This window comes from Pollachius pollachius, assembly GCF_949987615.1.
Source record: "Pollachius pollachius genome assembly, chromosome: 1".
NCBI lineage: Eukaryota > Metazoa > Chordata > Actinopteri > Gadiformes > Gadidae > Pollachius > Pollachius pollachius.
In genome coordinates this window covers 38,610,277-38,624,136 of record NC_136934.1, presented here as the reverse complement: position 1 = coordinate 38,624,136, position 13,860 = coordinate 38,610,277, and the positions used below count along the sequence as shown (strand labels likewise).

Sequence of the window (13,860 nt, the reverse complement as noted above, 5' to 3'; positions counted from 1 at the left end):
GTCAGGATCTGCTGCTAACAAGCTGTCTTTTCATAGAAACACAACAGTTAAAAGCAGAACCCGCGGATCCAGGCCCGGTCCTGGCAAACTGGTGTTGAGGACCATCGTAAAAGCTCCAGTAGGCCTACGCATGTCAGCATGTGGGTGCTTTAGGGTTAGGGCTAGACTCATCTCGTCTGACAAAAAGTGCTGCATGGCTTTGTTTGGATGTCAACAACAGGAAACATACAGAATTACATGAACACCCACACACCTCCACCGTTTACTGTTCAAAAGAAAGTTCAAACTACCTCATCATTCTGTTATAGTTAAATCAATCATGCCTCAAGGTGTCAGTGTAGACAAGACAAAAAGCACACCGTCTCGCGGCTCTAGTTGTGTAGTAGGGTTGTGTTTTGCTATTCTAATTGAGACAAATAGCCTCTATATTTTCAAAGGATATGTTGCATTAATATATATATATATATATATATATATATATATATATATATATATATATATATATGTTATAGCCTTTTGAACTAAATCCGAATAATATTATATATTTTGCTTAAGTTTTAAAAAGGGATTATTTTGCAGAAACTCGTTTTTTTTTTAACTTATAAATATTGTAATATCGTTTTTCGACTAATATTCCAATGAACATAACATTTATTTCATGTTGCCATGACATATTGAGGTATTCTCACTCTACCCCAATTGGGGCTATATGCCTTCACTGCACGTGAATGTAACTTTATATTGGAATCTACTCATCGATGTAATTCAAAGGCGGACCTGCCCCAAATGTGTCAACGAATGTCTATCCAATCAATAGCGAGATATTCGTTTCCTTGTTTACATTCTCCCGAGGCGCACGAAATGTTCCTCGATTTTACGCCAAACCTGTAGGCTTAGCTAGGATCCGGATTGTGGCGTTATCCCGGTCTACCGCAGCGCAATATCAGACAATGTACTTCCTATTATCTGTGTACCCAAGTACCCCGGAGCTAGAAGGAACGTAATCACATAAAGAAGACGAACACAACGACAAAGAGAATAAAGATTGAGTTTTGACGAATAATTTGACAAAGAATCATTAACCGAACATGTAACGGAAACGGATCTCTATCAAAGACCCTGTCCCTCTCTCTCTCTCTCGCTCTCTCTTTCTCTCTCTCTCTCTCTCTCTCTCTCTCTCTCTCTCTCTCTCTCTCTCTCTCTCTCTCTCTCTCTCTCTCTCTCTCTCTCTCTCTCTCTCTCTCTCTCTCTCTCTCTCTCTCTCTCTCTCTCTCTCTCTCTCTCTCTCTCTCTCTCACTCTCTCTCTCTCTCTCGTAAAGTCCCGCCCTCTCTCTTGCCAATAACGCCGATTTACAGCATCCCGTTCGTGGCGTTGCTTCGTGACGTTAACGCCTCGGAACGAGGTTACTAAACCTGGGATCGGCGGCAGTCGTAATATTCGTGGCTGGTAACTTAAGGTCATTGTATATGGTGGGTGTTACTTCAAATAGTTTAATCAATTGTCGGAGTTTGGATAACACGTTGCACAAAGCCCTGGATATTCTCTGTGTCTTCTCCGTCAGACTCACTCATAAATTCACCTGCGCAAACAAGAAAGGCAAGTTTCTCAAACGAGACTTGAGAGATCCGAGGGCAACATGGACATGGATAGGTAAGTGACACAAATTAGGTTGATCGTTGATATTATTTACACTTCATCATGTTTGGACTGTTTTTGTTACTTTGTTTGCCTAATTACACTGTTAAAACTGGCAACTCAATAATTTTGAAGCAAAAGTTATTTAAAACTAATGTGTGATTTATGAGCTATAATATACCGACTATTTACCCTTACTATCTAAGCTACACATTGGAAACTATCCATATTTAAGGTTCCTTCTTAAAGGTCTTCAAAAAGGAATTTGGTGGATAGCATCTTTTGATCATGACATTATCTTACAGAATGTTGGCTATAACCAGACATATACATTTTATTCAATTAGATTTTTTATAAGTTATTGAATTTTTTTTTTTTGTCTTGTTAAATGTTTTGCTGAAAAGCTTCTTAATGTCCTGTAAATAACCTATTAGATAAACAAACGGTGCAGGACATATTTTATTATATTCGAGTTTGGTGAGAAACAGCCTGAGGCAGATCTGGTGGCTTGGAAGACATGCCTGCCATTGACAAGTTGGCTAAGTGATTCATTCTGTCCGGACTACTGTCTCTGTCACCAGTAAAAGGCTGCTGGTGGTGGTGCCAAATGAAGCCTCCATTCCTCAGCGAAAAGCCTACAACAATGAGGACGAAGCGTGGAAGAATTACCTGGAGAACCCCCTCACAGCGGCCACCAAGGCCATGATGAGCATCAACGGGGACGAGGACAGTGCTGCGGCCCTAAGTCTGCTCTATGACTACTACAAGGTATGTCAGAGGCTGGACAGCTAGTAGTAAGACATGAGTGCTCCCCACTAGCGTTATATTCATCAGAGCCTTTCATTCATTTATCTTGTAATCAGACTCGATCCTTGTCAAATCAATAGCATCTAGGGGTGAAACCTGACAGATGTGCTGATGATGGGTGGTTTTAGCAGCCTCACCTGGTGTCTGAGTGTGATTGGAGTCGGCCAGGTGAGGCTGCTTACACCACCCATCATCCACACACTCACACGCTCACCGTTTTACCTTATGGTTGGAATCCTCTCAGGTTCCCAGGGAGAGGAGAAACATCGCCAGTGCTGTCAAACCCACCGATCTGTCAGCCACAGCGACGAGGGATAATTCCTCCAACCTGGAGCTGCTGGAGAACCATCTTCAGGTTCTACGTTCCATGCCCGTCAATCTTTCAATGAACTCTAGCACAACCACCGCCAACAACACCACCCCTTCTGGGTCGGCTGAACAGCTGGGCTCCAAGTGCGGCTCCATGGGGTCCGCCTCAGCAGAGGTCCGGGGCGGTGTGTGCAGCAGTGGGGGCTGGGATGGAGACGTGGGCATGGCTCCTCTAGCGCTGGTCAAAAGCGAGAGTCAGATGTCAAACACAGAGCTCCTGAAGTCCTGCTGCGGAGGCTCGTACAAAGCGGATCCCAGCGAGCTGATCAGGATGGACTACAACCAACAGAGCAGGTGTGATCTGAGCTACCTGGCCCACCTTAAGGAGGACGAGAGGAGCCCCCCGGACAGCACGTATGACGACTCGTGTTGTGACGACAAAGAGGTGCCAGCCCCCCCTCTCTATACTCTATACTCAATACTTTATATATGTGGAGCTTTTATTGAAATGTTGGTGCATTCCAATCAGGAATGCAAAACATTGTTTTTTAAAAAGGCATGACCAACTGTGGATTGTCTTTAATAAATTCAGTGAGTTTGTTTTTCATTCTCAATTGTTTTGTTACAGAGTTACGAGTCCAGTCCTTTCCAAGCTGTGGCAGAAACCTGCTACAGCCAACCAATGTAAGTCAGTGTCATTTAGATTCCAATTCAAAAAACAATTTACAAAACCAAGGATCAACTGGACCGCATGCTGCTCGCTGTCTTTCTGAGACGGTTTTCTTAGGGCATGCAAAGAAAAAGTGTTTTATTTTGATTAGTCTTTCCTCTCGCATGGTCCAATACACACACGCATGCGTAGCAATTCAATCTCGTGAATTCAACAACAGAATATAATATCATTCAGTCTCCTAGATTACATTCGCCTGGATAACACTCCACTGTTACCCATTGTCCTGCGTTGACAGCACAAATAGGAGCTGCTACAAAGGACCCCCAGCAGCCACCCATTCATTTTCACAGCAGGTCCCACATGTGTGTGAATCTCCCTGCAGCGACTCCTTCCAGTACACCCTGGAGGCCGGCATGTCTCTACGCCAACGCCAGGGCGAGGGCCCCATGGTCTACCTGAACCGTGGTCAGTTCTACGCCATCACACTGCGCCAGTCGGGCCTCAGCTCCTGCCTCCGCCAGCCCGGGTCCAAGGCCCGGCCCAGCGGACCCCAGCCGGCCCGCGGACGGCAGGGCACCGCGGGGGGCGCAGAGCTGCCGCAGCACACCATTGTTCAGGTGAGGGGGAGCCAAGGGTGTGATGGAGGAGTTGGAGTCACTCTGAAACAGTGAGCGTTTTGAATAGGCTGTGCCGTATAAGCAACAACCATAATGTTTTGTTAATTCGCAGAGTGGCTTAATGTGGACATATTCGGGGGCAGACTCCGTGCGACATTGTGATGTGTCCTTGGGGTCTGTTTTACCGGTGTGATTCATATCTTGGTGGTTCTGTCTCCACATTAGAGTGTCGTCATGGTGGTTTTCGGTGAGGACAAGTGCAGAGACGAGCAGCTGAATAACTGGAAGTATTGGCACTCTCGCCAGCACACGGCCAAACAGAGGGTCCTGGACATTGGTAAGATCACCAAGTCTTCCTCACTCTGCTGTGGATTGTAATGGCGCAACATTAAGAAATCCTCCCTTTTAGGATATTCGATGGTGACCAATTTGGTTGTAATGAAACGTAGCCTCTCAAGACTCAAAACGCCCTTAGGTGTTGAATATCAACCATAAACCTTCCATACGTCGACCGTAGCAGGCGGCAAAACGTGAAGAAAGTTCAAAGGGGCGAATGAGGCTCTTTGGGTGAAACCTGACACAGGGGAGCCCATTTAAATAACGGTTTGTTCCTGGTTCCCACAGCGGCCCTGGGGAAGGAACCAGGTTGTGTATTTGAATAGACGTTGACAAGAGAAACGGGCGGGGACCAAGTGCTGTATGACTTAAGGGGAAAGAGAGGGCGAGACGGGCCTCAACTTGTGGTGATAACGATTCGGAATGAAGCGAGGGGTGTCGAACAGGCATTATGGGTGGCCGTGCCAAGACGATGGGCTGACGTTGCTGGGCGGAAATTACGTCTTTAAAGCATTACAGATAGGAGGCAATGGCGGTCTGTATTTATTTTCATACAACTTTAGTGAGGGGGTGTAGATAATTCACACATGTAGTATGCATGTGTGTATTATCTAGAGCAAGAGGCAAAACTAAAGGAAAGCATGTTTTGATTCCAAGCGTTTCAAATCGATTGGTCGGATGTTGACACCATTCAGGGTATCAAATGTATTTGATGTTTTTTTTTATTTTTTATTAAATCAGACGCCTATTGACGACGATTTGTGATTTTTGTCTTCTTTTTTAGCCGACTACAAAGAGAGCTTCAACACCATCGGGAATGTAGAGGAAATCGCCTACAATGCAGTTTCCTTTACATGGGACCTCGCCGAAGAAGCAAAGGTAAAGTGGAACCAAAGTAAAGATGGTTCTTTGATATGAGCCGAGGCTAGACATAATGAACCTAACCCAAACCACACGGCTCCCTTAAGCCTAGGGAGAATAATGGGTGCAGTTCTTATTTGAATAGAGTGGAGCAATTTGGCTAAGAAGGCATTGGATCTGTTTTTTGGCTTTTATTAGTGTTAGCACAGTTGCATTTTGTGACGAAGACACACAAAATGGAGTAGAGGAAAAGGAAGAAGTCAAACTGATGTGCTCATCTAGTCTCGCTCTCGAGGAAATTATAGCCCTCTTGATCTCTTTTCTATTTCTCGGCACACGTCTTATTTAGACGCTGCAGACGCTGTCCGCCAAATGTAGCACTTATTTCACTCTTGTTTTGCGTCTCACTCTCTGCAGTGGCTGCGTCTCACTCTCTGCTGTGTCTGCGTCGCACTCTTTGCTGTGTCTGTGTCTCACTCTTTGCTGTGTCTGTGTCTCACTCTCTACAGTGTCTGTGTCTCACTCTCTGCTGTGTCTGTGTCTCACTCTGCTGTGTATGCGTCTCACTCTCTGCTGTGTCTGCATCTCCCACTCTCTGCTGTGTCTGCGTCTCACTCTCTGCTGTGTCTGCGTCGCACTCTTTGCTGTGTCTGTGTCTCACTCTCTGCTGTGTCTGCGTCTCACTCTCTGCTGTGTCTGCGTCTCACTCTTTGCTGTGTCTGTGTCTCACTCTCTGCTGTGTCTGTGTCTCACTCTCTGCTGTGTCTGCGTCTCACTCTCAGCTGTGTCTGCGTCTCTCACTCTCTGCTGTGTCTGCGTCTCACTCTTTGCTATGTCTGTGTCTCACTCTCTGCTGTGTATGCGTCTCACTCCATTCCATTTCTGAAGAGTTCCCCCCGCCCCCCCCACACCCCACCTTCATCCAATTAGGTACTGTTGTTTGGGGTACAAAAAACATACTTAGTGGTAATGATTTTTGTCAGGCCACTGCAGTTGCCCGGCAACCATCATTACCACCACCACCGTCATTATCCTTGCTGTAGGGAGAAAAGGATTGCGCCTGTTGGTGTGTGTTTGGGTTTTTTGTAATCCTAAAGGTGGAGGAGGAGGGCTGGTTTGGTGTGTGTGTGTGTGTGTGTGTGTGTGTGTGTGTGTGTGTGTGTGTGTGTGTGTGTGTGTGTGTGTGTGTGTGTGTGTGTGTGTGTGTGTGTGTGTGTGTGTGTGTGTGTGTTTGTTTAGTTAATTTGTTTGTTTTGTGCTACTTTTTAACTGATGGTTTGTGTAGACCTCTGCTACTCATGAAGGGTCAGTGTGGAGCGGCAAGCGGATGTGGAGGTGTGTACGTGGAGGTGTGTGCGTAGAAGTGTGTGTGCATGGGGGTGTGTGTGTGGGAGGCTGGTTGGCAGGAATGAGCCATGGCGGCTGCAGGCTGAGACACGATGCATCCAGCTCTGCAGAGCGACGGATCAACCGTTATCACCGCCACACAGCCCCCACTCACCCTGTTCTTCCTGTTCAACTGGAAAGCCTGGTGTGTGTGTGTGTGCGTGTGTGTGTGCGTGTGCGTGTGCGTGTGCGTGTGCGTGTGCGTGTGCGTGCATTAAGTGTAAAGATCTCGTATGCCTGCCATGAGGCTGTACATATTATTGTAAAGAGAGAGAGATGTGTGCCTCACACACTACTGGGCTTATGCTCAATAGTGTTGTTCTACTACTATATCCAACTCTCAGGACGGTATCGGACCCAAGGAAAGGTGCTATTTGGGCATGTAGCTGCAATGAATCACACTAATTTGGGGAATGGTCTAGGCAGACATTAAAAAAAAAACTAGATGAAAATCCAATTTTCAGTCTTGTTACCTCAGCCCCTTGGCAGATTGTTCTTCGACAATAAAGAATCCTGTTTATTAGTCATTTTACATCCAAGTCCAATCATAAACTGCACTGTGGATTAGGTTAACATGTCTCTGCTGGCAAGCAGAACATTTCCTTCAACCTCATTTTTAAGCCTTCTACAGTAAACAGTGAGCTGGCTAGCAAGGGTATGTGTTTTGTCACTCTCCAACGAGCCAATCAAATCCCAAAGATTCAGATCACATTCCTCCCACATGTTGTCCCACGCTCATATCCTGCTTCTTTCATTTCATGTCGTCATTAACACCAACGGTCCTGAAGCGATACAACAAGCCTCTAGCCAGTCCCTCCATTAAAGTTTTAAAAGGGGAACTACAGTAGCTCATTTAATTAATTTAAACCCTTTCCCAATGTTGAGAGAGTAGTTATTTCAATGAGCAAGAAAGCACTAACGTGGGAAACTGGTTCCTGCTGATTTCAACGTGCGTACTTGACTGGTGTTCATTGCTCTGGTCCAGACTCCTGGCGACAGTCTGCTTTCAACATCCTAGGTTCCATAGATTTCGACCTCAAAGTGAGCACAAAAAAACGAAACAAGTTTAAGTTGGAATCACCCAGAGTAGTCACAAATTTGGCAGCACTTGGATCTCCTCCCTAATATGTTATCTCTCTCCATTCCTCACTCTGTTAGGACTCTAATCACTGCCGTGCCTCTTTCAACTCCCCTAGGTCTTTATCTCGGTGAACAGCCTAAGCACAGACTTCTCCCCCCAGAAGGGGGTGAAGGGGACCCCACTGAGGATCCAGGTCGACACCTACAGCTACCAGTGCTCCAGCAGCCGGCCCATCCACCGCGCCTCCGCCCACATCAAGGTGTTCTGCGACAAGGTGGGTGGATAATGAGCCAGGTAGAACATTCAGAGAAACGTCAGGCGTTATAAGAGAAGCCTACCGATCCCCAAAGCACTGTTGAAGAACATGGAGGAAAGGGAGGCTGCACAGGGCTGGTTGAGCGCAGCCTCATGCAGCTCATCGCCGTTAAGACACTGTCCGTATGTCTGTCTGTCTGTATGTCTCAGGGGGCGGAGAGGAAGATCCGTGATGAGGAGAAGAAACAGCTCAGAAAGAAGATAAAAGGTGAGCCAGTAATCCACTCACACAACAGAAATAAACAGTCAACCATGGGGCGCCCCGGTGGCTCTGCGTGTAGAACATGTAACATATAGGCTCACTCCTGAGCGCAGCGACCCGGGTTTGAATCCTGCCCTTGGTCATTTGCTGCATGTCCTCCCCTCTATCTCCCATACCTTTTTTAAATGAATATCAGTCGATTAATTTAAACCCATTTTTCAAATTCAAAACCCAATCCGATTGAACAGTGGCGATGAACACATGGTTGACGTGGCAACACCACATGAACCAGCTCTTTTTCTCCGGCTCAGGAAAAAATGGCAACCCATGTGCGGCTCTGCCAATGAGGAAGGCTGACAGCACGCTGTTTAAAGTGTTGAAAGACTTGGACTCCCAGCCCGTCCTGTTCATCCCTGACGTCCACTTTGGTAACCTGCAGAGAGCCGGACAGGTGAAGCTGAACATACTGAGCTATACACCTGGACAGACACACAGCACCCTGGTGCTCCCTGCATACTACATGCAAACACACTTTTTAAGATGAGCTTATTGTTCCCTTTCGTGTGCAGGTCTTCGCCTTCAAAACCGAGGAGACGGACAAAGATGGGTGAGGATATATTCTGAACATTTTTGCTAAATTTCAAAGTCTCTGGTGGACCCCGAAGTGTCTGTTTAAAATGTTCCTGATGAGTGTGTAGCCAGACGAATCAGGCGTCGCTCACGCACTGATACATGTTTAGCATCATGTAATGGCTCCTCAAACTCTCTTCAGGCCACGATGTGGTTCCATGCAGATTAGGGTATACCTTGATCATTCCACCGTAGGACTTGATGGGGGTGGCATATTTGATGTTGCAATTAAAAATAACCTGTGATGTAGAAGCTGCTGTTAGACAGAATTGATAATGTCGAGATCAATATTAACCAAACACTTGAGTGCTGAACAATATACAGTATATAGTCACACAACTTGCTGCGTTGGCTTCATCACAGTGAGCGTTCACTATTCAGGATATTCACCGCGTTCCCTCTTCCATTACCAGCAGCGTTTCACTGAAGAGGCCCCCGTGTCCCGCCGAAGAAGACTTCCACCCGCCAGCTGCTAAGACGGGCAAGGTGGAACCTGAGAGAAAAGGTTTTTTACCAGAGTTTGGTTTTAATACCAAAAAAAAATATTTCTCATCTCCCTGTAATTTGTGTTACTTGTCACTTGTCCAAAATTAGTCATTACTGCAATGGTGAACGCGTCTCCCCTTGTTTCGTTAGTCCTGCTGTATGTGAGGAAGGAGTGTGACGAAGTATTCGATGCCCTGATGCTGCGCTCCCCAACGCTGCAGGCCTTGATGGAAGCTGTGAGTCTGGTGTGGAATGGCGGACAGCTACTCCCTCCTACTAAATGACCACTTTATCTCCTGACTCGAAAGCTTAAAGTGCCCATTGATTGGTCTTGACCCATACCCACGTCAAGGCTGCATCCTAACCTTTGCCGTTGTAATCCTTCCAGATATCGGAGAAATATGCACTGCCTTCGGACAAGATGGCCAAAGTTTACAAAAAGAGCAGAAAAGGGTGAGGAAAGATCGACACAGTCCCGTATTAAATCCATGCAACACTTGATGAGAGACCAAAAGAGAGATATGCTCACTAGCTCACTGGCTTTCTATTGGTTTCTTTAATCAGGATCTTGGTCAACATGGACAACAACATCATCCAGAATTACTCCAATGAGGACACCTTCATCCTAGCCATCGAAAGCTCAGCTAACTCCTTGCAAGTCACTCTGTCAGAGATCTAACAGGGCACCGAGGAATTGGACTGCAACCCCCCACTCCCCCCCTAAAAACACAACACACAACCAAGCATCTAGTGGCGGTTCTCACATTTCATTTGGAGAAATCCATTGTTTCCTCAGCAGGATTCTTGAACTTAGCAGCGATATAATGTATGTGGGGACGAGCAACTGCTCAGGAAAGTTGAGGATGAAATGGAAAGTTGGATCCATTTGGAATTTGTAATATTTGGTTCTTGCTGGTTATACCTGTCAGGTGTTGATCTGGAGAACCCTCCGGTTTGTGATGGGACGTTCGATAACGTGGTCGGCACTCACTGACTTTGGTACTGGCCTTTTGGTTTTGTATGCAAACCTTATTTTTTAGCGTTTTTCTTATTTTTTGATGTTCCAAGAAATGGATCTGTTTTACAGAAAGCCAGCGCTGAGGCTGGAGGGATGTAGCCACTTCCTGTTTCCTTGATCCCTGCTACTAAACCTCAAGTGCTGTAGCGTTGTCACCTTTCATTTCTTGTTCTCTTTAAAGAAACTAAATATAGTTTTATATGCAGTTGTTTGTTGCTTGTGGTTTTGTACACGTATATGTTCACAGGGTTAAATTAAATGAAGTTTTATCAATTTGTTTGTGTTAACTGGTCATGTGGGTTCACTTGGATGAGGTAGAACTCTGGTTCCTGCGGTGCAAAACGTGGCTCTGGTGGATGGAGGACTGCTGTAAAATCAGGGGTCCATTTAGTTGGTCCTTACATGCCAAGCTTATCGGCTGATTGGGATTCAACATTGTTTAAACCATTTAAAACAAGGAGTAGGACTGACTTTATGTCTCAACCTAAGTTCTCAGCTGTCTATTTTAGATAACGATATAGCATTATGTATAACATTCACGATACAAAAGACCAAGGATGTTTTCAACCCACTTTAAGATAGATGTAAATTAAACACCCATAAATATATATATTTTTAAATAAGACATCAAAGTGCTAGCGCACAAAAGTTGCAGATTTATTCCTTGCCCTTTAAAGTTGACAAAAAAAACAAAACATTTGTGTTAAAAAACTACAATCACTACATACAAGATACTATACAAAACCTACAAAATGCAACAATTACAAACATTTTGTTCAACATAACAATTTTACAGTATAAATTTATACAATACCGATTTTGTCATCGTTTGGCACTTGACCACAAGATTCTATTGTGTTTAACAGTAAGGTTACACCGGACGCTTTAAAGGTAGAAAACAAAAACAATGAAAGCATTGCTGTCCGACAATATTGTTACAGTAGTTGTAATCCTTTGTTGTGTCAACAATTTTTAATTTTTTTTTTGTCATTACAAAACAGCAGTTAATAAACAGCATTTTAAAGGACTAAAACTGGTATCCGCTCAGGTATGACATGCCCAGTCATAGTCAAGAGATCCTGGGTTGCTTCGGGGGATTTCATTCGGGGAGAGACTTTATTTTGTTCCTTTCATAGAAGACCGTGTTTTAGCATGACTAGTGAAGTAGACCAAAGGGGGGATTGAGTGACTTTGCTTAACAACAGCAACTAGTCGTAGGCATTAGATACCACAGTACTATGGGCCACGAGGACACACAATATGCTTTGACTCCTGCTGAATGAATGTGCGTAATACTACGCCCAAATGATCTGGTGTATTCATTTGGGACGGTTAAGTGCACAGAGCGAGTCGCGGGAAGGCAGAGTCATAGTTGTGCTTGTGGAGGAGGGCAGGTTATGGCTAAATCTCCTACAGTGAGGAGAGGGACGATGGGGAGATATAGGATGGACCACGACTCGGATATTTAACACCACGCATGTAAAAACCATAACATACCCCCCATCTATTTTAAGATGTACACGTTGACATGTGCTTGTGTCATCAGTGTGTACACATTGTAGTACTAGGTGTGCTTTTCTCATTTTAAAGCTATTCAGTGGTGTTGTTGTATGGTGAAGTCTTGTAAATGCAACCGTCAGTCGCTAGTTTTGGCGAGAGAGTAACACGCAGCGGTGATGTTGATGTACAGATGCCCGTACACGCAGGCAGGCTGAGCCATCAAGCGGTGGCCACTGATAAGCACGCACACACACACACACACGCTCATGCAGGAACTCACACACACACACACACACACACACACACACACACACACACACACACACACACAGACAGCGCAGGCAAAGGCCCCAATACATACACAGTCCGCCTGAGTACTTGTTAATTGACTGGAGAAAGACGTGTGGAGTCCATGGTTTCAACATGCAGCATTTCAAATGTCTTACACTGAACGTAAAGAAGAGTGGTTTTGTTCTTTACACAACGAATGTCAAGGAGAGAAATAATTGGCATGCTTGATATACGAAAACACATTTCATAAAAACAAATTCTAAACTGCACTTTTGATATACTGGAACCGTGTTAAGTGTTTTAAGCTTTACAAATGTAGGCGTAGTTCAGTCTACACTACAGTCATAACCAGCTATTACTGGAATAAACAACCATTTCAGGCTTTCTTTTCTTTTATGTATGACATATTGTAGCAACTTAAACTGCAAAATATCTCAATGACATCAAAAATCCAGGATGAAAAATAGTGGAATACATCTGATCCTCTGTGATGCCTGTTCTACCTCACAACAGGCGTCAGTGGAGACCGACGTGCATAGGACCACAATCTCCTCATGACGTGACATCACACACGGAGGAGGAAATGTATTGACAATGAATAGCACACACAAACACATCCATTCTCACAGTATAAAAAAAAAAAGAAGCTAAAACGCAAGTCTATTCTTTTCTCTGAAGGACAAAAATCTGAAGTCTTCTCTCCAGATGAAATAATATCCACTACAGTATAACCCTTTGCCTCAAGATAACCAACTTCCTTTTACCAACTTTATCTTAAAAATCATCCTCTTTCTTTCACTCCATTTCTTTTTCATGCACAGTCTATCACACACAGACTGTCTATCACACACAGACTGTCTATCACACACAGACTGTCCATCACAAACAGGCTGTCCATCACACACAGAGTGTCTATCACAAACAGGCTGTCTATCACAAACAGGCTGTCTATCACAAACAGGCTGTCCATCACAAACAGGCTGTCTATCACACACAGGTTCTGTCCATCATACACAGTTGGTGGGCTGACCCTCCAGGGGGCCGTACGGGGCACTAAGGAACACCGATACAGAGTCCAAATATATATAAATATATATATAAACAACACAAACCGTATGACATGCCTATTGAAAACAACAGAGGATATCCTCGTCGACTGGGCACCGAGGGCGGGTGTTGGGGTGGTGCCTCGGGCCGACGGGTCCAGACGGTGTTCTGTGGGACAACGGGCCGAGGACCGGGTGAAGCTGTGAAGGCCTGGCCCCTCCGGCCCCTCTCTTCGTCGTCCCCGGCAGGTGTTTGAAGGCCGCTCTTCCTCATCATCACCTTGTTCTGTGTGTTTGTTTTGTAAATAATCCTCACCGTCCGTCTTCCTCGTAGAGTGGAGGGAGAAGGGGCGCCCGTACTCGCACTGCAGAGAGGAGGGAGATACACCCTGGTCGGTTTGGACGAAGGCTCATCGTTTCACTAGTTATCGTTTGATCTGCAGGCCTTGTGACCTTTTTGACGCAGACCCAGAGACAACACGTTGTTGTAAAACACAATTCAAAGCAATGGAAGATGCTATATGTTATTACTTAATCACGTCTGGGTTTTGGTATCTCCTACTATAGGCTTTATAGACTATAGGTTTTGAGGCTACATATGTACATTTCTATCAGTAACTTTTCATACATTTCTATAAGTAACTTTTACATACATTTCTATCAGT

General features: G+C 45.1%; 2 protein-coding genes across 6 annotated transcripts in view; one reads left to right on the top strand and one right to left on the bottom strand.

Moving 5' to 3' along the window:
- Nucleotides 1-1,386: 1,386 nt before the first annotated feature.
- On the top strand, nucleotides 1,387-10,631 carry LOC307086321 (grainyhead-like protein 2 homolog). 2 transcript variants are annotated; one of them, XM_079751486.1, is made up of 15 exons: nucleotides 1,387-1,652; nucleotides 2,219-2,405; nucleotides 2,689-3,198; nucleotides 3,382-3,437; nucleotides 3,809-4,043; nucleotides 4,269-4,380; nucleotides 5,164-5,258; nucleotides 7,823-7,981; nucleotides 8,173-8,230; nucleotides 8,536-8,675; nucleotides 8,794-8,831; nucleotides 9,271-9,359; nucleotides 9,491-9,576; nucleotides 9,729-9,793; nucleotides 9,905-10,631. In XM_079751486.1, exons 1-15 carry the CDS (start codon nucleotides 1,639-1,641, stop codon nucleotides 10,017-10,019), a joined length of 1,959 nt encoding a protein of 652 aa, XP_079607612.1. In that variant the 5' UTR covers nucleotides 1,387-1,638; the 3' UTR covers nucleotides 10,020-10,631. The 2 variants fall into 2 exon arrangements, with proteins under 2 accessions (XP_079607612.1, XP_079607611.1); XM_079751485.1 differs by having other exon boundaries at nucleotides 9,268-9,359.
- Nucleotides 10,632-10,991: 360 nt separating this feature from the next.
- The window catches only part of ncalda (neurocalcin delta a), a 53,189-nt gene continuing 50,320 nt past the window's right edge, over nucleotides 10,992-13,860 (bottom strand). For all 4 annotated transcript variants that reach the window (XM_079751508.1, XM_079751511.1, XM_079751509.1 and 1 more), the window contains one exon: nucleotides 10,992-13,560. The gene's annotated coding sequence lies outside the window, so the exon portion shown is untranslated. The remainder of the gene's footprint in view (nucleotides 13,561-13,860) is intronic.